Source organism: Myxine glutinosa, chromosome 4 (assembly GCF_964187855.1).
Source record: "Myxine glutinosa chromosome 4, kmMyxGlut1.1, whole genome shotgun sequence".
Classification (NCBI taxonomy): domain Eukaryota; kingdom Metazoa; phylum Chordata; class Myxini; order Myxiniformes; family Myxinidae; genus Myxine; species Myxine glutinosa.
In genome coordinates this window covers 80,666,211-80,689,549 of record NC_136264.1, presented here as the reverse complement: position 1 = coordinate 80,689,549, position 23,339 = coordinate 80,666,211, and the positions used below count along the sequence as shown (strand labels likewise).

The 23,339-nt window shown below is 39.8% G+C and overlaps 1 protein-coding gene across 5 annotated transcripts in view; it reads left to right on the top strand.

Moving 5' to 3' along the window:
• The window catches only part of LOC137424922 (SID1 transmembrane family member 1), a 132,406-nt gene that overhangs the window by 62,498 nt on the left and 46,569 nt on the right, over positions 1–23,339 (top strand). For all 5 annotated transcript variants that reach the window (XM_068112823.2, XM_078776074.1, XM_078776073.1 and 2 more), the window contains 3 exons: positions 4,332–4,428; positions 8,764–8,872; positions 16,998–17,146. In XM_068112823.2, the coding sequence (XP_067968924.2) occupies positions 4,332–4,428; positions 8,764–8,872; positions 16,998–17,146 (355 nt within the window). The remainder of the gene's footprint in view (positions 1–4,331; positions 4,429–8,763; positions 8,873–16,997; positions 17,147–23,339) is intronic.

The window sequence follows — 23,339 nt, the reverse complement described above, 5'->3', positions numbered from 1 at the left end:
TGCAAAACTTACCTTTCATAGTCACACACTTAATATGACTTGCATGATATTGCGATGGCTGCAAAAGTTAGGGGATAGACGTGTTGACCTTTTTAAAATTGCAGTAGTATGTTTCAGTACACACACAACAACAACAGGCATTTTAAGGCCATTTCCCCTGCTAGAGCGGGGGTTAACCTATATTTAAATGTTTCAGTGTATTTAAAAAAACATTGCAATGTCCAATAATGGTTCCATAAAATGTTTGAGGCTTTTTTACACAAGGTCGAGGCTCATGGAAGAGCAAGGTGACAGAGGGTATTATATGAACCTGACAGTAGGGCAAGCAGGGCAACTCTTGGTCACAAGCAAAGGATTGAACGAATTGGAAAAGAGGAGAGAGTGGGGTTGATGTTACCCAATGGTGGGCTAGTATTGCGTATTCTAGAATTGAACGACATGGGGTATCTGTAAGTAAACAAAAAGACAATTTATTTATGACCACCGCCGACTCAACCGCTTAGCAACAACGTCGATAGCTGACACGCAGTGATGTCATACTTGCTATGTTAGCAATTCAACACACGAAATTTATCAAAGTTATAACGATATATGGTAAAGTTATAATGATACAAAATATAAAACAACAATATGGTTTATTAACATAAATACAATTGCCTTCTGTTATTTAATTTGATGCCATGCCAGAAATATCCTGATAAAATCAGTCTAGAACAATCTGAGAATAATTCACAAAACCTGGAATGTTAATGCTACATAACTAGATGGTGTGACAGGGCTACCGTAGAAATGTATTACATTCTCAAAATCCCAGAACATCATAAAATATACAAGTACTGTATATGAAATAGATTATATTGTCGTGTGACTGCTCTCAGTTAACACCGGGAGAGTCACGGAAGGCCAAACGCAAGCTTTTATGCCGAAGACGATGCCCAAATGCGGATTTTATATATGTGGGGGAAGAAAGGAGAGGAGGAAGCTGAAGCTTACCTGTCGCGATCGCCGGCAGTCCCAAAGCCTGCAAAGAAATAACTCACACGAAAACGGATTTTAAATGTACAAAAAGAAACAGGTTTATTGAAACGGAATGCCGGGACAAAGAAAAGTGCGACGGTGAAACTAAAGTCCTAAACGGGATGTCCCCACACCAGACACAAATCACAAACGAGGGATAAAATAACTTGGAAAATAACGTGTAATTATGGCACTTATCTCAAATGGGCTGAAGTATCCTGTCAGGAATAGTGTCGGCCCCAAACTCGCCGTCAGGACGCGGCTCCGTGCTTGGCGGGAATAAGGCCGCAGTCCGCCCGTTCGCGCGCCGCTAGGCCTCACCGAGCGTCCACTCACTCCTGGCCCCGTCGAGCACGAGGCGAACTGGGGCTGTCGCGCTGTTCCTCGTTCCCAGCTTCTCGTTCTCAACTCGGCCTCCTCACAATCCCCAGCAAGGTCTCGGCACACTACCGCCCGTACCGAGGTCCAGAACGTGCAGACAAGGGGGGGGGGGGGGGGGGGAGAATTGTCAGCGCACAAGAGACAAGCGGAAGAGTACACGAGGAGAAGAAAGAAGGAGGATCCAAAGAGGACAAAATGCCGGCGAGAGAGTTATTTTAATGGCCGTCTCATGACGTCATCGGCCCTCTCCACCAATGCCCACAGGTCACCACTACCTTGTCCAGCTCTCCACCTATCAGCGTGCAGTCCGCCTCTGACGTCATCAGTGGTCCTTGCCAATCGGCGCGCTACTTCCTCCTCGGCCTTCCCTCCACCAATCAGTGGGTAGCTTCTTGCTCCTGCCTTCCTGTTGGTCAACTCCTGCCCAATCACTGCCCTTCTGGGCGTGTCTCTCGGCCTGCCTGACCTTCGTGGTGAAGTAGCTGGTGGTATGCCATCAGCAGTGCTAAGAACTGGCTTCCGGGTGGTTTTTATTGTTATTTACTGTAATTCCAATGGGCACTTCCTGCGCTAGTGTCTATTGCAGTGCCATAAGGGACAAAGGATAAATCACATAGGGTAGGACATACAGGGATAATTTATCCTTATTCCCTAAGCTAAATAACATGCCCTGCCCACTCGTGACGGGGACAGATATACAACTTCATCCGACATCCGGGCTAAACAAATACTTTTTACATGGGGTGATTCTACCTGACATTCGGAGTATGTTAATTCATACATCCTACCTGTTCTAAAGTATCTCTACCCCACCGACATAACAATATTATGTAGTATTGACTTATTAAGGAAAGAAGTTCTCAAACCTTTGTAAGTCATAAGCCTATATAAAGGCTTTTACACACCATAGACCATCTAGACCTCTTAAATGCCTCAGAGTGATGTCTTTCCAAGAACTACTTAGGAAGTCAGTGTATGGTTTTAGAAATCGTGGGATTGTTATTGACAGCATGCTAATCAAGTTATTCACTGTTGTTGGCCTTCGTCCCTCATCACCGGTGCAGAGGTGAAATAACCTACTGTTTGTATAATATTTTCATGTTCCCGGGGATTAAGATCCCCAAGGTGACGTATGGCCGATCGAGCTTTACACTCCGAGGCGTTCAGTCCAACTATGGCGGTGTTATTTATATGCACGAGGGTGTAGTGGAGGGCAGCAAGCGCCTACCTGGATGGATTGGCACAAAGCGGGTTTTCCGAACCATCAACAAATAAACGGGACAGGACAAGCTATAAAATTCAATAATTAACAGGTTTAATAAAAGAAATGCCAGGGAACAAGAAATGTACAGTACCAAAATTCCTATTTGGGGTGCCCCATCACACGGACTCGTATAACAGCACAAGGGGATAAGTAAATGAAAAATAAATGTGTTTGTGTGGTGCGTCTGCCTGCACTCCGCGGTCTCCTCAAGCGGTCCCCAACCCCGCCGGCCGCCGCACAGGGCCCTGGTCCGTGCGCAGGAAAGCAGGCCTTGGTGAGCAGCTGTGTTCACCCCAGCCGCCGATGTGCAGCGCTCAGGCCCTCACTCCTTTCTCGTCGTCCGCTCCACAAAGTACCACGGTCTCTCCAGCTTACACGGCACGGCACACAGCCGTCACAAAGCCACGAAATAAGAGCGTCAGAGTCCACTAGCTAGTAGGCATCACTGCGCAGCCAGTACCAAGCGAAAGAAAATGTGACTTCGCTTTAGATGTCTGAACAAAGAGAGAGCAAATGTGCGACTACACGCTATGAAGGCCAGCCCGGAGAGAGAGAAAAATGCGTCTGCCCGCAATGTCCCGACACAAGAGAGTAAAATGGCAGCCGCTTCGCCTTTTTTTCCCCCAGTCTCCAACATCATCTGATGACGTCTGCGCACGTTCCAATCAAAGAGTCCATCGTAGCAGTCCATCGCCCTGACCAATCATCACCTCTCGGGGCGGGGCCCCATAGCCCTGCTAGCTTGGTGTTGTGATGACTCGGCTGGTGGCATCAGTGGTATTTGAATGTCCTGATTCCAGTTACTTGTTATGGGGTTTATTTCGTGCTATTTAATTTAGGTGCATAGTGCATGGCTGGTGTGGTGTACTAGGCTGGTGTTGGCCTATTAGAGCCAAGGGTGTACTTACTTTTTCCACATGCGAAATTTGCATTTATGTTTATTTAAATTATACAATGGACTACAAAATGTAAATGTTTCATGATATTTGTTATATTATATCACCTTTATCTGTTAATATTGTTGAAATGAAGATCAAATAGCTGTATGTTGAAATATGTTGAAAAAGTCAAAACTTTACATGGGGTGTACTTAGTTTTTCACGTGACTGTATCTCATAAATCTGTGAACGGATTCGGACGAAACTTGGTGGACAGGTTCGGTGTGTGACAAGGCCGAAATTATTGGATTTTCTTGAGGATCCGGCTACTAGAATTTTTGAAGTGATTCTTGAATTCTCCACCATTGAGAGATAGGACCACAAACAATATATATCACGATATCTCAAAACATTGTGGACAGATTCGGATGAAACTTGGTCGACAGATTAAGCGTGCGACAAGGACCAATTGGTTCGATTTTGGTTCAGGTCCGAATCCAGATTCAGCCTTTTAGTGGGATTCAAAACATAAACTGTACAGCCTGGCGGAGGTATGCTCTCTACCGAGTGCCCTTCTACTTGATGCAAGATTTCTTTATGTAATCGATTTTCAAGAAAATAATTGTTTTGATTTTTTTTCCCTGCTGTCATCTATCACAGTTCTTGTACATAAATGAAATATTCAGGTTTTTTTATTCACACCTCATTGACTCATACCTGTCACCATGGGTTTCGTGTCCACATAATATTTCTGGAAAATCCCATTTTAAACCTTTTTCCTTTTTTTTCAGTGCTTTCAATAAAGTGGTGAGCAACATCGGATATGTGATTTTTGGATTTTTATTCATTGTTATCATTCGAGCCATCAATATGCGAAACAAGGAAAAGGTATGTGCGGTACAGTCGGTACTGTATTTTTATTCATCATACTATCATTTGAGAAGTGTTTGTGTTTGTTTGTTTGACTTCTATGCACTCCTGAACCGCTTGACAGAATGAGTTGAAAACTGATGGTTGGACTCAAGGGGTGGATGGGAATGTTTTAAATGATTTAAAAAATCATCGCCCCCGGGGTACAGGATGAGGGGAGGACCCCAATTATTTCTATGTAAATGAGGGAGTATTACAAATCTTAACTAGAAAGCAATTGAAAATGCAAAGCCTGTCCGTGTCCGTTTGTATTCAGACGTCTTCTTCTTCTTCTTCTTCTTCTTCTTTAGTTTGCTGAAAATAACTGGAAAAAAAATACAAAATGAAAATTGCTGATTTTATGCAGCCTTGACCTTTGTTTGAGCTTTCGATCTAAAAAAAAAAAATCAGCGTCTAGCTTTTGATTGGTGAACCAATTCTGCGACCCAATATGCAAATTGTTAAAATTTCAGGTCAATTGGACGAAAATTGGCAATTTTATGCAACCTTGACCTTTGACCTTTTGATTAAAATATAAAAACAATCAATGCCTACCTTTTGATTAGTGAGCCAATTCAATGGCCTGATATGCAAATTCTTTAAATTTCAGGTCGATCGGGTAAAAATTGGTGATTTTACGCAACCTTGACCTTTGACGTTTTGATCTAAAAAAACAACAAAAAACAATCAGCTTCTAGCTTTTGATTGGTGAACCAATTCAGTGACCCAATATGCAAATTATTATCATCTCCCTTAAAAATAGTTGTCTAATCTTGCATTGTTTGAAATTAAAGTGTGTTTAATCATTCTGCTGGGGTTCACAATGTGTCCATGAAATTCTTACATTATTTCGAACTCGGTGGTGCAAAAGGTTTAATGCTGTAGGACCACCACCGACTTATAAACAAGGAGATTCCCTCCCTTCCCAACCAACACACCTCCTGAGGGTTCTAAATATTGCAAAAAAAAAAAATTCCTCTTAAAAATTAACTCTTGCTTTAAATAATGTGTTAATCACCCAAAGATTTATGTGAAACTTTCACTCAGATTAACAATGCATGCCTTGCAATATTCGTTTTATATCAGGGCAGCCATAAATAACCAAAAATATTGGAAGGGATTTTGTTTCCATATCGGGCGATGTGAAACTTCCTGAGAATAGAATTCCAAAAATTCTGAATGGATGTGAAACTGCGCATGCGTAGTAAATCTGTGATGATGCGGTTTTGTTTTATTGGCGTAACCGCGTGGAGAGGACGAGATCATGGCTCACAATGCACAATAAACAGCTTTAAATGAAAAAACAGATTAAAAAAGAATGTGGATGGGGACATGGGAAACGGAAAGAGCACCAATGGTGGTACCAATCTGCCGTTATCTTAATGTGAAGCTTGACAAGGCAAACTCAGGTGGGAACACATTACAAAAAGAGAATGGCAGTGAGCATGTGTGTTTCCTGAAGCCACACAGGGCACCACACAGGCACGGCCTCAGACCCCTCTCCTGGTCCGGTCTGGTCCTTGGTTTCTGTGGCTCTCCACAGCTGGCTGTCCGCAGCTCTCCGGATCGCTATCCCAGACTGTCTACGCTGTGTCGATGCCTGCGCACTCGATCTCTGGGGACCTGACTGCGGTGTGATGGACGGAATCTCTCTCTCTCTCTCTCTCTCTGTCTGGGGTCCCGGATGTGTGGCTCTCTCTCTCTTTTGTGGTCCCAGATGTATGGCTCTCTCTCTTTTGTGGTCCCGGATGTGTGGCTCTCTCTCTTTTGTGGTCCCAGATGTGTGGCTCTCTTTCTCTCTCTCTCTTTTGTGGTCCCAGATGTGTGGCTCTCTCTCTTTTGTGGTCCCGGATGTGTGGCTCTCTCTCTTTTGTGGTCCCGGATGTGTGGCTCACTCTCTGGGGCTCCCAGACTGCCCCTCTTCATGATGCGCGTGACGCTGCCTTTTATAGCAGCGCCCCCTCTCTTCTTGCTGTGCAGGTCTCGTGGACACGTTCTCGCTTCACTGAGGTACCACACTTGGCTTAGTTGGCTACGCCATTTGTAAACCCCCTTGTGAAAGGCTTTGCATAGCAGACATGGAAGCTGGAGCAGCCATTTGTAAAGTGCAATTCATGTTGAGGTGTGTTGAAAGGACAACGAGGTGATTTAAGATGTAGGCGTATGGGAGATGTGAAAAATAGCCAAAGGCACAAGTATGACAGGGAGCTAACCAGACAGCCGATTCAGGTCGATGCTAATTGGGCCAAAAACACTTATGCTGACATCCATTAAGAGATAACTAATTAACCCGTAACTCATTTTCCTATCAATATATCGCTATTATAATATCCCAAAGATTTCTCTATTTGGTGTCATTACCTCCACCACCAAAGATTTCTCTATTTGGTGTCATTACCTTCACCACCAAAGATGGATGGAGGTTATGTTTTCACCGCTGTCTGACCGTTTGTCCGTTTGTGAACAAGATATCTCAAAGAGTTGTGGACGGATTCGGACGAAATTTGGCAGAGATGTTGCGTATGTGACGAGGACGAAATGATTAGATTTTGGTGAAGATCCGGATTCGGATCCGGCTACTAGAATTTTAAAGTGATTCTTCACCATTGGGAGATAGGGCCAAAACGATATAGAGCAGGATATCTCAAAAAGTTATGAACGGATGATTTTGATTAAATGTGATTCTGTATTGTGATTTTCTGGTCTACTCTAGGATACAAAACGTAAACTGTTCACCTGGTGGAGGTATATGCTCTCTACTGAGTGCCGTTCTACAGTAGTTTTAACTGTTACTCCGATCGGACAGTGATGTGACAAAAAATGTGACAAAAAAAGTGACTGCAGTCTGCAGCCTCCTCACTCTCTGCAGACCTGGACAAAATCACAGACTGGGCGAACAAGTGGAACATGTCTTTCAATCCTGACAAATCTCACACTCTCACTATATCTCTCCGAAAAGACCATCTGGACAACTCTCCCATCCACTTTCTGAATAATCCTCTCCAAGAAGTTCTGTCACTCAAGCTTTTGGGTCTCACTATCTGCCATGATATTTCCTGGGGAAACCACATTTCCAAGCTGGCCTCCAAAGCCAGTCACCGACTGGGCATTATCCGTCGTGCGAAGTCCTTCCTTGGTACACTTGAGCTCCTCACCACATACAAGACTTTCACCCGCAGCTCAATGGAATACTGCTCTCCCCTCTGGGCTGGTGCTCCTTCCTCACACCTAGCTCGGCTTCACGCTGTTGAAACCAAATCTTTCAGAATCATTGGAATCTCCCGCGATGAAGCTAACTCTGAGGGCCTCTCACTTACTCACCGCAGGCACGTTGGTGGTCTTTCTGTCTTTTACTGACTCCTCTCTGGCCTTGCTCCCCCAGCTCTATCTGTGCTCTATCCCCCAAATATTCCTTCAGGTCGCACAAGATCTGCCAGCGACCCTCTTATGGTTAAACTGCCAAAATCAAGACTCTCTGCTCACCTTCACTCTTTCATTCCTCTTTACTCCCACCTCTGGAACAAACTTCCTCACTCTCTTCAATCCCACTCCTCCCTCCAGGTCTTTAAAGCAGCTGTTCACCATCATCTCTTATTGGTTCACCACCATCTTTCTCTCTCTCCCCATCTTGTCTCCCGCTCCCTTCATTATATGTTTTATGTGTCCATTTATGTTTTTTGTGATTAATGTTAGCTCTTACACGAGCCTCGATCTTGTATGCAAAAAAAAAAATTGCCTAAAAATCGTTGCCTGTATGGAGATTGACAATCTTTTATTTGAAAAAAAAAAGTGTTACTGTCCTGAAATTGAATGTTATTATCAAAGTTCTGGTATCTAAAAATGAGATTGCTCCAATTGCTTTACAAGTACACACGGACACTTTCTCTGCCAGAAAGCGCACGAATGTTAATATACATTTTGATGATCACATCGGTTGGAAAGTCATCATATATGTCTTGCATTTGCAAATAAGCAAATTACGCTTCCGTTAAAATACCAACATGCATGGATTGAACTCCCGTTTCCCTTCAGCTTTACCTTCAAAGTCCAAAAACTGTTTTCTGCATGATTCAACTTATAATTACAGTATTTCTACTTGTATAATATCCGAGTTGAAATATTATGTCGAGAAGCATTATTTACAATTTGTTTAATATTCTAGCAATTAACTCACATTTTGGATACATGAGAATTCAGATTTCACATGCGAAATCTTGGAACCAAACTAAAGCCATCTTTAGCAGCAATGAGTTTTTTTTTTTAAATAATTTTTCTTTTTAACTTCACTGTTTTGTGCATGTGTGATTTTGACAGGGCAAGGAAAGGATTGACGTCTTCTATGCAATGGGAATTGCATTGATCAGTGTGGGATTGTTCAGTGCGTGCTACCATGTGTGTCCTCGTCGGTCAACCTTCCTCTTGGGTAAGTATACTTTAACAAACTCCATTTATGCATTCGGCAGAGATTATCACAGGAGTAGTTTCAATAAATAATTTAAACAATATGTGGCCTTAAATGTTTTCTTGTATTGTAAAGTAAAAAAAAACTATATATATATATATACACAAAGAATTAAGTTAAGCACCCCCCCCCCGTTTTTTTACAACCTCGCACATTACAAGTTTGTTGTCGTCAAAACAGTGTAATATACCCATGATATTGCTATATTTTCTGGAGAAGTGATATTATGGTCACATAAAAACATAACAATCATGCCGTTTTCAATATTTTATTCTGAATAATTTAAGGTGAAATTTTTTGGGAATTTTAGGCATATTTTCACTTCAATTTAAGTATGGAGCTATAGGTCCATCACGGACAGTGTGGATGACGTTTATGTTTTCTAACGTACAGTCATTGTTCTGAGAAGACCTCTAGCGATCTTTGCGTCAATAACGTGTGTAGGACCCACGTGATCGGATCACTGACTCAACCCTACGTCTCATAGACCCTGTAAGCCGTCGTATGCGTTGCTGTGGCAGGTTGTTCCATTCCCGATGTAATGCACGTTCCAATTCATCCAGATTGGCTATTGGAGGGACCATCTTCGCAACCTTAGAATATATGCCAATGTATACATATACACAAAGAATATATATTAGGGGGTGCTTAACTTAATTCTTTGTGTATATATATATATATATATATATATATATATATATATATATATATATATATATATATATATATATATATATATGTATATATATATATATATGTATATATATATATATATATATATATATATATATATATATATATATATATATATGTATATATATATATATGTATATATGTATATATGTATATATATATATATATATATATATATATATTGTGGATTTAAGAATTGTTGTAAATATCACACTGTGTAGTGTAATGAATCTTATTGTAAATATCACCCTCCGTAGTGTAAAGGTCAAAGGTCGTCCTCCTAGTTAATCCATATACATGCACGTAGCAAATCATATATCCTTCTAAATAGTTATTTCTTATTCTATGTAGTTTAAGGCTCTGTTTCCCACTAGTTGACTCTGCATTACACCAAAGGACATAAGATAGTTCCCTTTCCATTCCCAAAGCCTCCATTTCCAACCGCATTTCCAACTGCATTATTGCCAACTGCATTGGGCGGTTTTCTTCACCCCAAAACTCCATTACGCACGCGGTCAAGTCGGGGAAGAAAGGCTTGTCTCCGCCCCTCGTCATCAGAGGGTGGAGCCAGCGAGCCCCCACCAGCCAATCAGGGCTGGTGAGATACCATCACGGGCGTGGCGCGGATTGATCCAAGAGCGTGTTATAAAAGCGCCCGCGCAAGTCTATTAAAGAACAAGTGCATAAGAGTCCAGTTGAGGAGAAGCGGAGAGAGGGATTTGAGGGAGGTACGCTGGACCAGAGGCAGATTCTGCGGAGTAGGAAAAGAGCGTCAGAGACGCAGGAGGCGGAGGACGCGTGAGACAGCTGCCGGTGTGGAACCGAATACGTGGAGCTGCCGGCTCCTCGCTGCCAACCCGAAGCGGAGCTGTGTTTGCCGGGTTTTCGCCTCGACCCAAAAAGCGTAGATCGGAGCGCGCGCTTGGAGCCGGACCTCGACGCCACCATCTACCTGGACCCTCCTCTGCCGCCCCAAACCATTCCTGCCATTCCATCCTTTTGTGTACGTGAGTTTGTTTTGTGTGTCTTGTCCCTGGGTATAAGTAAGCTTGTATAAGTTAATATTGGCACTGTGTCCTTCTGGTCCTTCCATCCTTTCTGTCTTTATTTTCTTATCTTTCCTTCTCCTTGGTTCTTTTGATTGTGTAAATAATAGTGAGTAATAAATCATATTTGTATTTCCTACCTTCGTTCTTCTTCTTCATGCTCGTCCGGTCGTCTTTGTGATTTCCCCATTGAAAACCTGTGGCGCGATTTTGGCCAACGTTTCAGGATCGGGTTTAGTCTCTGCTAATGGTTCGTGCCGCGGTTGCTAAACCGCTCGGCAATTAACATCTGTCCGCGGTCGCGAACGACGTTGCGCCCCTGCCTCTCCGGAGGGAGCTGTGCAGCTTCAGGACCACGTCGGTCAGTCATAGACGAGGGGATTAATCCCCCCTCGATAAGGGGAAAGAGGCCGACGGAGAGATCCGTAACAATATATATATATAATAGTTTATTTTTACTTGGTTCATTCACAGTTAACCTTGAAACGTTTCCTCTACATAATTATACAAGGACAGATTGCTGAAATTTTGTGGTGGATTGGTAGTGCTAACATCTGGGTAACTCCTGTATGAAGGGATTTCACAGCAGCATGATGCATTCTAGGTGTATGCTCAAAATGTTGGAAAACATGTCATTTGTAAGACAATTAAGTTTACTCAAGTAGCCAAACCAAGGATCACTTAGCTTCTGACATTATCTTACCACACCAGTGGGACAAATGCAAGTGTCCTAGTACCAGAATACTATGGGGGGAAAGGGTAGTTTCAATTTCCTTAATTTCCCTCAACTATAATATAAGAGGAGCTCGGTCTCCATGTACCTGCGTGACAATTGTCCTATAATAATAATAATAATAATAATAATGCATTTATTATCTTGCCAAAACGAAGTTTTTGCAAGATGTATCAGTCAGCTTGTATGTTTGTTTGTTATCTTGCCAAAACGAAGTTTTTGCAAGATGTATTAGTCAGCTTGTATGTTTGTTTTTTTTTTTGTTTTTTTTGTTGTTTTTTTGTTTGTGGTTAATCATTTTTTTTCCACGTTTAGATCACTCTGTAGACCACAGTTATTATTGGAAACTCCTGTAACTTCGCATATCAGAGTCCTATAGAGATACCCTTCAGCACACAAAATTTTGAAGGTCAAGGTCAAAGGTCAAGGTCACTTTGTGGTCAATCATGGAGGTCGACGAAACCCTTATTTTTTGAGTAACTTTGATCGGATCGTCTCCAAACTTGGTGGGTATCTAGTATATGGTCCCGCGCTCAGCTGATTAGTTTTTGGTGGCGATCGGCCTTGACCTTCCAAGGTCAAAGGTCAAGGTCACTTTGCGGTCAATCATGGAGGTCAACGAAACCCTTATTTTTTGAGTAACTTTGATCGGATCGTCTCCAAACTTGGTGGGTATCTAGCATATGGTCCGGCGCTCAGCTGATTAGTTTTTGGTGGCGATCGGCCTTGACCTTCATTTTGTTTTTTTGTTTGTGGTTAATCATTTTTTTTTCACGTTTAGATCACTCTGTAGACCACAGTTATTATTGGAAACTCCTGTAACTTCGCATATCAGAGTCCTATAGAGATACCCTTCAGCACACAAAATTTTGAAGGTCAAGGTCAAAGGTCAAGGTCACTTTGCGGTCAATCATGGAGGTCAACGAAACCCTTATTTTTTGAGTAACTTTGATCGGATCGTCTCCAAACTTGGTGGGTATCTAGTATATGGTCAGGCGCTCAGCTGATTAGTTTTTGGTGGCGATCGGCCTTGACCTTCATGGTTAGCGCTGGAGGTCGAAAATTATTGACCCCAAGGTCAAATTTTGAAATCGTAGGTACCATATCGAGTAATACCTCATATGAATGCCCTTGATGAGTGCTTCCCAGATCTGTAAACAGTTTGACGCTATGACGTCATTTGATGACGTCATGACGAAAAAACGGAATTTTCATGAAAAAATTATTTCCTCAGTTCTCATCAAAATCTTTCAATATTTCATGTGCGTTGGTCATGAAGACATACTATTCACCATACGAAATTATTAAGGTCAAGGTCAAATGGCAAGATACGGTTCACCCTGTGGGTGACATATGTTCATTTGTTTTTTTGTTTGTGGTTAATCATTTTTTTTTCACGTTTAGATCACTCTGTAGACCACAGTTATTATTGGAAACTCCTGTAACTTCGCATATCAGAGTCCTATAGAGATACCCTTCAGCACACAAAAATTTGAAGGTCAAGGTCAAAGGTCAAGGTCACTTTGCGGTCAATCATGGAGGTCAACGAAACCCTTATTTTTTGAGTAACTTTGATCGGATCGTCTCCAAACTTCATGGGAATCTAGTATATGGTCCGGCGCTCAGCTGATTAGTTTTTGGTGGCGATCGGCCTTGACCTTCATGGTTAGCGCTGGAGGTCGAAAATTATTGACCCCAAGGTCAAATTACGAAACCCTTATTTTTTGAGTAACTTTGATCTTATGATCTCCAAACTTGGTGGGTATATAGGGTGTGGTATGGCGCTCAGTTGATTAGTTTTTGGTGTCGATCGGCCTTGACCTTCAAGGTCATTTTGAAGGTCATTCAATTTTGACCAAAAGGTAAAATTTTCAAGTTTCAGTTACCATATCGAGTAGTACCTCAAATTGAAGCCCTTGTTGAGTGCTTTCCAAACATATAACTAGTTTGACAATGTGACGTCATTTGACGGCGTTATGACGAAAAAACTGCACTTTTCATGTATATTGTATTGCTTTAGTTCGCATTGTTTAGGTCACTCTGTAGAGCACAGTTCCCTTTGGAAACTCTTGTAAGTTCGCATATCAGAGTCTTTTAGAGATACCCTTTAGCACACAAAATTATGAAGGTCAAGGTCAAAGGTCAAGGTCACTTTGCGGCCAATCATGGAGGTCGACGAAACACTAATTTTTTGAGTAACTTTGATCGGATCGTCTCCAAACTTCATGGGAATCTAGTATATGGTCCGGCGCTCAGCTGATTAGTTTTTGGTGGCGATCGGCCTTGACCTTCATGGTTAGCGCTGGAGGTCGAAAATTATTGACCCCAAGGTCAAATTTTGAAATCGTAGGTACCATATCGAGTAATACCTCATATGAATGCCCTTGATGAGTGCTTCCCAGATCTGTAAACAGTTTGACGCTATGACGTCATTTGATGACGTCATGACGAAAAAACGGAATTTTCATGAAAAAATTATTTCCTCAGTTCTCATCAAAATCTTTCAATATTTCATGTGCGTTGGTCATGAAGACATACTATTCACCATACGAAATTATTAAGGTCAAGGTCAAAGGTCAAGGTCACTTGGCAAGATACGGTTCACCCTGTGGGTGACATATGTTTATTTTATATAGCGCTTTTCAGGGAGCACAAAGACGCTTTGACAGAGTGCAAAACATAATGCATAGCAAAACATAAAAACAATTGCAAAAAAAGAAGAATCAATAGGGAAATATTCAAAGCACAAAGAAGGGAGGAGAGGAGATAGTCAGGGGTTAGATGCTGTGGGTTAAATGTTGAATGCAGTGTTGAACAGGTGGGTCTTGAGTGATGTTTTGAATGTGGTGAGTGAGGAGGAGTCTCTGATGGTGTGAGGTAGTGAGTTCCAGAGGGTGGGAGCAGCGATGGAGAAGGCCCTGTCCCCCCAGGATCTAAATTTGGTCCGGATGGGGGGGGGGGGGGGGGTCAGGAGGTTGGTACCAGCAGAGCGGAGGTTGCGGGTGGGAGTGTGTCTGGAGAGGAGGTCAGCCAGGTAGGATGGGGCCAGGTTATGGAGGGCTTTGTAGGTCAAGAGGAGGATTTTGTACTGGATTCTCTGGGAGATGGGGAGCCAGTGAAGCTTGTAAAGGACGGGGGTGATGTGGTCACGGGTCCGGGAATGGGTGAGTAGACGGGCAGCGGAGTTCTGAATGTATTGGAGTTTATTGGTGATTGTTGAGGGTGAACCATAAAGGAGGCTATTGCAGTAGTCCAGACGGGAAGTGATGAAGGTGTGGATGAGGGTTTCTGCAGCCACGGAGGAGAGGGATGGACGGAGACGGGCGATGTTTTTCAGGTGAAAGAACGCTGTCTTTGTGATGGGGGATTTATTAATCTGTATGTATGCTCGCCATCAATTCTGATCACCATCTTTTTATCAATCAGATGCTACGCAATCTGCAAACAGTACATGATATCCTTGAGTAAGGTTAGGATAAATGTGGCCGGTTTAAATTTACATTAAAACAAAACTCTACCTCCATCTTCTTCTTCACTAATTATAATGGTGAGTGTCATTCAATTCCGTGTCTCATATAGATTTGATTCAGAAAACACTTGCTATATTCAATACATTTTCTTTCAACATTTCCATTTTATTCGCAGAACAATAATATATCTCCCTATCAAACAGTATTTCTGATTATACACCACCTTTTAAAGCATCACAAATCAGGTCGCCCTACTTGCAACACAGGTGAGAAAAGAATACAAACAAAAAACAGCTGATATTTCAATATGGTTTTTATACCAAATACCATGTTTTTTAAAGGTGAAAGTTAATTTTTATTTATTTTCTCTGAAAACATGTCGATCAAAACACTATACCATACATTTATTACATATGCAAAAATGGCAGAATTTTCCTCTTCCTTTCTGCGCTGTATTTGCCATACGTGAGGGGTGGTGGGCTGATGTGACATGATGCTTCATGGAGGGGAGGATGCACATGACTTCAAAAACTCCTCTCACGTGCATTTGTAAATCTATCTCTATAAGATTGATATTCCTGTCAGCAACGCGACGGGTCTTATATTTTAGTTTTACTCTCAAACGTTCTAGAAAAAAAGATGCAGATTGACCTTGGTCGACCATTGCAAGTATTGTTACGTTTGTAGGGGGTAGACAATGATTACCTTAGAGCCAGGTAGAATTGTATAGGTATTGTGTTCCGACTGTCATGAAGAAGATGAAACCCCATGTATCATAAGTAGGAAATTCGTTTAGACCGGATGTCGTGTAAGCGCGTATCTTCATTCCCATCATGAGGGGTGGGGTTATGTTAATTAGTTAGGGATTATGGGTAATAAATCCCCTATATGTAATGGCCTCTGTTATTTTTCCTCTGTTCCTTATGACAATGCAGCACACACACACCTAGCAAGAAATTGCACATTCATAACACTCAATAAAAGCAACCGGAACAAGACATTGAACAATGCCGTTGGCGCTGCCAGCAGCCACATCACCACATCAAGCAGGCAGGCCCGTAAGGCCATGCCCTGAATGGCAGCAATTGGTCAGGACACCAAGAGTGATGAGATGGCACTAGCTGATAAGAGCGGACACGCAGACATGATCGGATGACATCAGAGCCTTGACTACAAAGGAGTTGGAGGGCGGACATTTTCTCTCTCACTTTCTGGGTTTGGTGGTGAACGGTCGTGTTCCCGACATTTTGCCTCTTTAGTTCAATCGCTCTCCCCGGGCTGGCCTCCATAGCAAATGGTCACATATACGGTGCGCTTTTGAGCGAGGGACATTCATTGAGAACGGCCACAATTTCATATCTCGCTCTGCTTCGGGATTTCACAGAATACTTCACACATTTTGTAGCGCTCTTGCGCCGGGGACATTTGAAGTCTGGAGGATCGGGAGGATGAGCGCGGCTGAGTGAACGAGGGCACACTGAGGCCTACTTCCCGCCAGGGCCTGTGCCGCGTCCGGATTGCGAGCTCGGGGCCTGGACGGTTCCCGACGGGGTTTAAGAGCCGCTCAGAGTTAAGTGCCCACAAAATAACACATATTTATTTTCCAGTTATTCTTCTCTTTGTGCTGTATACGGGTCTGTGTGGGGACATCCCATTTAGGAATCATAGTTTTCATCGTACATTATTTTGTTACCGGCATTTCTTTAATAAAGCTAGTATTTTTGTACAGTTAAATCATGTGTCGGTTTTGAATTAATCAACGCAGGTTCGAAGACATCCGGTGGACCCGTGCAGGTAAGCTCTCGCGGCCCTTCCCCCACTCCTTGCCCTTGCATATAAAGAAGGTCCGCCATTGTATTGAACGCCTCGGAGTTAAAGCTCGTTTGGTCATATGTCGCCCTGTGGTGTTCACTACCGGGTAGACACACGACAGTATTTTATTTGCCTGAATGTGGAAGCATATAAATAAGATAATGTCAGCAAAATTTGGAGTATAATGTTTTTGTAAAATACAACCTCATTGTATGTCACGCATGTCATAAACTTATACGTTGAGATGAACCCACCTGAGAAGGATTGAAGATGTACAAAGTATAAAGTGCATCATAACTCGTGATCTGTATCTAAGAAATGATTTGTTACAGATGTGTCGTTCATGTATTTGCTTGGAGGACTAGTTGTGGTGAAACTTTACCAAATGACCCGTGAGGAAAAACGTGCTTACACCGATCCACGTGTGCACTGGTTCTTCTTGCTCATCTGTTTGTGCATCATGTCTGTTTCAGCAGCCAAGGTTAGCAACAGCTTCATTTGTCTCTGCATTGCTTATTTTTGCTTTGTTGAGCATGTTGTACACCGCTCTTTTCCTATTCCATCTCCAGGCGCTGCATGACGTCATCGACGGGCACCAATGGGGGCCCGGCGATGACGCCTGCGGAAAGGGAGTACTCAGTTTTCACTTCGGTTTCTTGTTTTCTTGCTTGTTTGTTTGTCCGGGCAATATCTCAGCCATCCTTTGAGTTCGGAAGCTGAAAATTGGACACAATAGTACACATGTGCTTTGGCAAAAAAGTTTTTTTTTTCTTTGATGAATCAATTAATTGTTTTATTACTTAATCATTATCAATTAACAACAACGACAACAACAACAGGCATTTTAAGGCCATTTTCCCTGCAAGAGCGGGGGTTAGCCTTATCGATTAATTTTATTAATTAATAATAGGATAATATCCTATTATCGATTAATTAAGTACTTATTTATTTCCTTTCCCATCTGGACAATATCTCAGGCACTTTTTGAGCTAGGAAGCTGATATTCGGACACAACAGTAACCAAGTGATGTGGCTATAAACTATAAAGGATATTTTTGATTTATTGATTAATCAATTAATCGATTTATTATTTAATTATTCGATTAATGACTTAATTAATTATTTTTTAAAAGTTAGATTCGGATGAAATGGTGGTGGTTTATGTATTCTGCTAGCCAATTGATTAATTCATAATTAAATTATTTTTGCATTATTATTTATTTTTCATTAATAATAACTTATTGATTTTCTTTCTCATCTGGGCAATATCGTAGGCACCTTTTGAGCTAGGAAGCTGATATTCGGACATGACAGTGACCAAGTGATTTAGCTATAAAGGATATTTTTGATTTATTGATTAATCAATTAATCGATTTATTATTTATTGATTAATCAATTATTTAGTTATTTCTCACGGTTAATGATTAATTTAATTAATTTCCAAAAAGTTACAGCTTAGGATTAAACAATGGTGGTTGAGGTATGAATTGATTAAGTAATTATTTTATGATTACTATTTATTGATTTTAATTACACAATTAATCAATAAATTAGTGTACAGTGTACACCTCTCCCTCCCAATACCGTCTATATGTGCTGCATGGCAGTATCGCCGGGTGCCTAGGGCGCCCTGGCAACACCGTGCTGGAGGATATTTATTTATTTGGCATGGGGGCAGTGTACTTTGAATGTATCTGTACTTGTTTAATTCATTTTTAATGATAATATTTATCAAACGATACAAGTGATTCGAACAATATGAAAAAGGCCATTTACACTATTGCGATTTATTCCACCATTTCCACAGTTGCAAACAGTCTGGACTATCCCATTGGATGCTGCACATTTTGCCAGCCAAAATATCGTTTGGAGAAAAATAAAATCGACAACAAAACTCGTTCAGTTTGAACATGTTTTTTGTTTGCTTATTTCAAAATTTGTGGAAGAGTTGGTGATTTTCTTATTTCTGTATATTGAACTTGAGGCTCATGGAAAAGCTGGACAACAAGGGGCATCTGGAATCTAAGTGAATTGACAATAGGATAGAGTACAAGCAGGCAAGGAGAAGGTTGTGTGCACACACATCCACACACTCACACATCCCCTCACACACACACATCCACACACACACACACACACACACACACACACACACACACACACACACACACACACACACACACACACACACACACACAATGATAGACATTTACTGCACACATCTTTATTCACAGCACATAGCATGCATGGTGCCAGTACCCTCGGGGTATTTCAGTGCCGTTTGACCGATTTTGACCAATTAAAAGTTATCAGCGGTTGCGCAACAGTAGAGTAATAATGGGGGTTCTAGGACACCTCAAATTTAACATTGAAGTCAATGGGGAAAAAGGGAAAAACTTATGGACTTTCATTCTGGCTCACTCAAAATTTCACCATCGTTTGGGACAACCTATTTACAAATATTAAATCCTCAATAGACCTAACTACTACTCATAGGTTCTCGGACACCCAGCATTTAATATTGAAGTCAATGGGGAAAGTTATGGAAACTTATTTCCTCACACCTCCTCTCTTGAAAAATTGCACCCACTTTCCTCCCTTCCCCATTTTTCATTATACTCATACAGAGACCCAACGAATATTTATGTTTCATCTTAAGGCAATAGCAATAATTTTCTTAAAAGCAGAATCACCATCTAAAATATTGATAAATATTACATTAGAATTTAACTCTCGGTTTAGGTATCGCTGTTGAGCCAATATGAAATGATAAACTTCTCTTAATGATCTCATCTGACCCCCTCCCGAACCACATATCATTTTGAGATTATTTTTCCATTGATTTCTTGATAATCACTTTTTTGCCTAATAAATACAATGTTTAAAAACACAAAAGACAAATTTTTTTCAATTTCCACAATTAAAAAGGATACTGAAATATATTGTACTGGTGTAAAATTGAATAAAGATGATTATAATAACTTTTGAATGAAACCTTTTATGAAAGAAAATATGAGTGCCTTAATCTCCTTTAAAGAAAGAGCATTCTCTGTCTTTGGGAAGCCATCAATTAAAGTAATTATAACAAAAGTTTCACCATTATTTATGGAGATCTATAGCAAGCTAGAGGAGGTAATGAAAGATGTAAAACCATCAAAAAAGAAAACTCTTTTTACTGAAGCTACCGTAAAGGAGGATAAAACTATTAACTCTAAACACGATTAAATTTCTATATTCTTTAATAACCCTAAGGATGTAAATCTTGATGAAATGAAGGATGTTCATATATATATTAGGAGAAATGTCATTTCGCTCAATAGTAATTAGGAATCATTTTAAAATTACATTTAACATTAGAAATATAGTAGTTGAATCTGTTAATGATAAAACGTATATGGATATAGATGGTAATGTTTTTCTTGCTAATTAAATATGAGTCATTATGCAAGTGAAGATTTTGGGGATTATGATAGCTCCTGCTCTATTGGAACAGAACACAAGTTTCACTCAATCTCTACATTTGTAGAACATACTGAGAAATATGTTGAGGAAAAAATTAAATGTGGAGATTCTGAGGATTATGATAGTGATGATAGTATCTCTATTGGAACAGAAGACAGTTATGATAGTGAGAGTTTGTGTTCTAACGAGAGTTATGAAAGTCGTTTTATATATGATTCCTGTGAGAGTGATGATGGTTATTCCTCTAGTGATTACAGTGAGGATGATTTTTAGTTTAAGTAATCTTTTACTATATAAATATGGTAAACTCAAACGATATATCAGATGTTGAGCCTCTTAAATTACCCGATACTGCATATGATAAATTAGAGAATTGTCCGGCTTGTGATAGAGTGGGATTAAACACAGAGTCAAAACCCCATAAACAATGTTTATTCTGTGATTATCTTTTAATTAATGATGATAAAAAATATAAAAAGAAACATATCTATTCTAAAATTACACCAAAAATGAATTACTTTACAAGATTAATAAGAGAAATGAACGTTAAGCATGAGGGTGATAATACACCTTTCCTTACAATAAAAGAGATTGATAAAATTAGGATGATGTTTCAAGGATTGATGTTATTTGCTATTCACAATTGTCATTTTCAGGGAAATATCAAAACAAGATATTATATAAATAAAATAATGGATTATCTTGAAATTAAAACTGAACTCAGGATAAAATATAGAGTTTCTAAAAAAGCTCATAAAAAGTTAGATGACTTGTTTTCCAAATATATAAATGAATGATTTTTTTTACCCGTTTGGGAAAACAAGATAAAATTTAACAACCATAAAAATCTTCCAAATTCATTAAGATGTCTAGTAGTTGGTTCAAGCTGATGTGGAAAAACCAGTTTGCTTTTAAAGATGCTCCTTACCCCCAACTTTTTAGATTATGATAATTTAATAATTTTCACAAAGTCAAGTTTTCAACCTGAGTATCAACTACTATCACAAGGTTTTAATGCGGGTCTTCAAAAAGAAGACATAATCGGTTTATTTAAACTTCAAAACAAACTAAATGATTTTAACGTTGACAATATAATACAACTATTATGTGATACAAAAAAGAAATCAAAACATAAATCCTTAACTTCTCCTCTCAGTGATAATACGGATGATATAACTTCACCCCAAAATTTAGATAAATCAAAAAAGAACTTCGTTATTTTTGATGATTGCGTTAATGATAGAAACCAAACGGCTATGGATAGCTACTGTACAAGAGGGAGACATTCTTCTTGTAATTGTATTTATCTCAGTCAGTCATACTTTCAACTCCCTCGCCATTCAATAAGAAACAATGCCAATACTTTTATTCAAGTGAAATTCAATAGATGAAAATAATTTTTGGAGAGACTATTGTTCTACATTATAGTCAGGTTCACTATGTTTTTTCGTTCAAAATTTTGGTAGATTAGCAAAACTATACATTTTTGGAATATTCAGAGCATGAGGAATCCAAAAATTAATGTTTACATTTGCGTAGACACCTTTGCGAAAATGACACTCAGGACAGTGATGAAGATCTGTAAAAGCATATTCCTGAACGGTATAGACCTCGTAGATCCTGTGTATAGGACTTATAGTTCAATCTGATACTACCTATAACTTCCTATAACAACCTATAACTTCAAAGGACTTGCAATATCATGTATTATGTAATACAGTTATATCACAAATATAAAGACAATGGTTTTCAATCACCTTTGTTTGTTGCTTTTCTATAATCCTGAGCACTATTTTGAGGCCTTTATTGGATTCCTTGACCCAGAAAACATAGGATTAGCATATTTAATTAAGTCTCTAGGTTGACTAGAAGCCGAGATCTCGCAAAATATGTATTTTATGGCGGCCATTTTCAAAATCCAAAATGGCGGCCATGCAGGTGTCTGTGCAAATGCCAACATTGATTTTCAGATTCTCCATGCTCTGAAGATTCCAAAAATGTACAGGTTTGCTAATCCAAAAATTTTTAAAGAAATTATATTTGTTAACATAGTGAACCTGACTATTATGTAGTAAAAAGGAATTTGAGGCTTATATGAAACACACGACTGGAAAAAATATAAATATATTGTTGTGAAACAAGATGAGATACTAACTGATATTTTATTTTATTTTATAAATAATTACACACATAAATGACAATTATTATTATTAATCTTGTGGGTAAATCTGCTTCAGGAAAAAACTTTCATAAATCTAAGCTCTTGAATAGTAAAAATTAAAAGATTATAAGTTTTTTTTTTTAAACACCCTATGATTCGTATTATATCTACAACGACCAGAGCAATGCGACCAAGAGAAGTAGAAGGTGAAGATTATTACTTCATTTCAATGGAGGAACATATGCGATTGAGGAACGAAGGTCAAATATTTGAGGGGTCTCTCTTGGCATGACAAAATATTCGCATTGTAAGAGTGAGTTCAAGTACCTAAAATCTGGTGGTCTTGGGATTTTAGAAACTAATCCAGAAGGAATGAGATAAATTATGAAACATCTGAGTGATAATGGAGTTAAGGTTTTATCATTTGGTTTTGATGTTGATGAAGAAACTCAACGCCAACGTATGAAAAGCAGAGATACTAGTATTGGTGAAGAAGAAATTACAACTCGTATTAATGCTGATAAAGAATTTGATAAAATATTGAAAGAAAAGGATTTATTTGAACACATCTACTTTAATGATAAAGAAAAGGAAAATTTCCCCATTGACCTTGACAATTCAGTAAATGATAGTTATCAATAAATAAATACAGAAAATGAATGTAGAAGAAAGAGCAAGAAGGTTTAAGGAACATCAAGTTAGTTTCAAAAGTTGTAAAGCAACAGGAAGAGATAAAGAAGAAACGGAGACAGAAACTAACTTGTGAAGAAGCCTTTGAAAGAAAACAAGAGAAATTTTTAACCACTTTTGATTATGACATCATAATGGGGTATCTATGACATCATCATTCACATATGTTATTCCGCATGGAGAGTTCTTTACAATGAGACATGTCTCAATTTTTTCTGTGCAGTGCTTTTGGAGATATAGAGGTGCAAAGTTTTTTGTTTTTTTCAATATGGCGCCCGTATCACGTGACCTGTGACGTCATAATTACCGTTAAAATATTCTACAGGCCGAGGCGCTCCTATGGTAAAAAAAATTTCCTGTC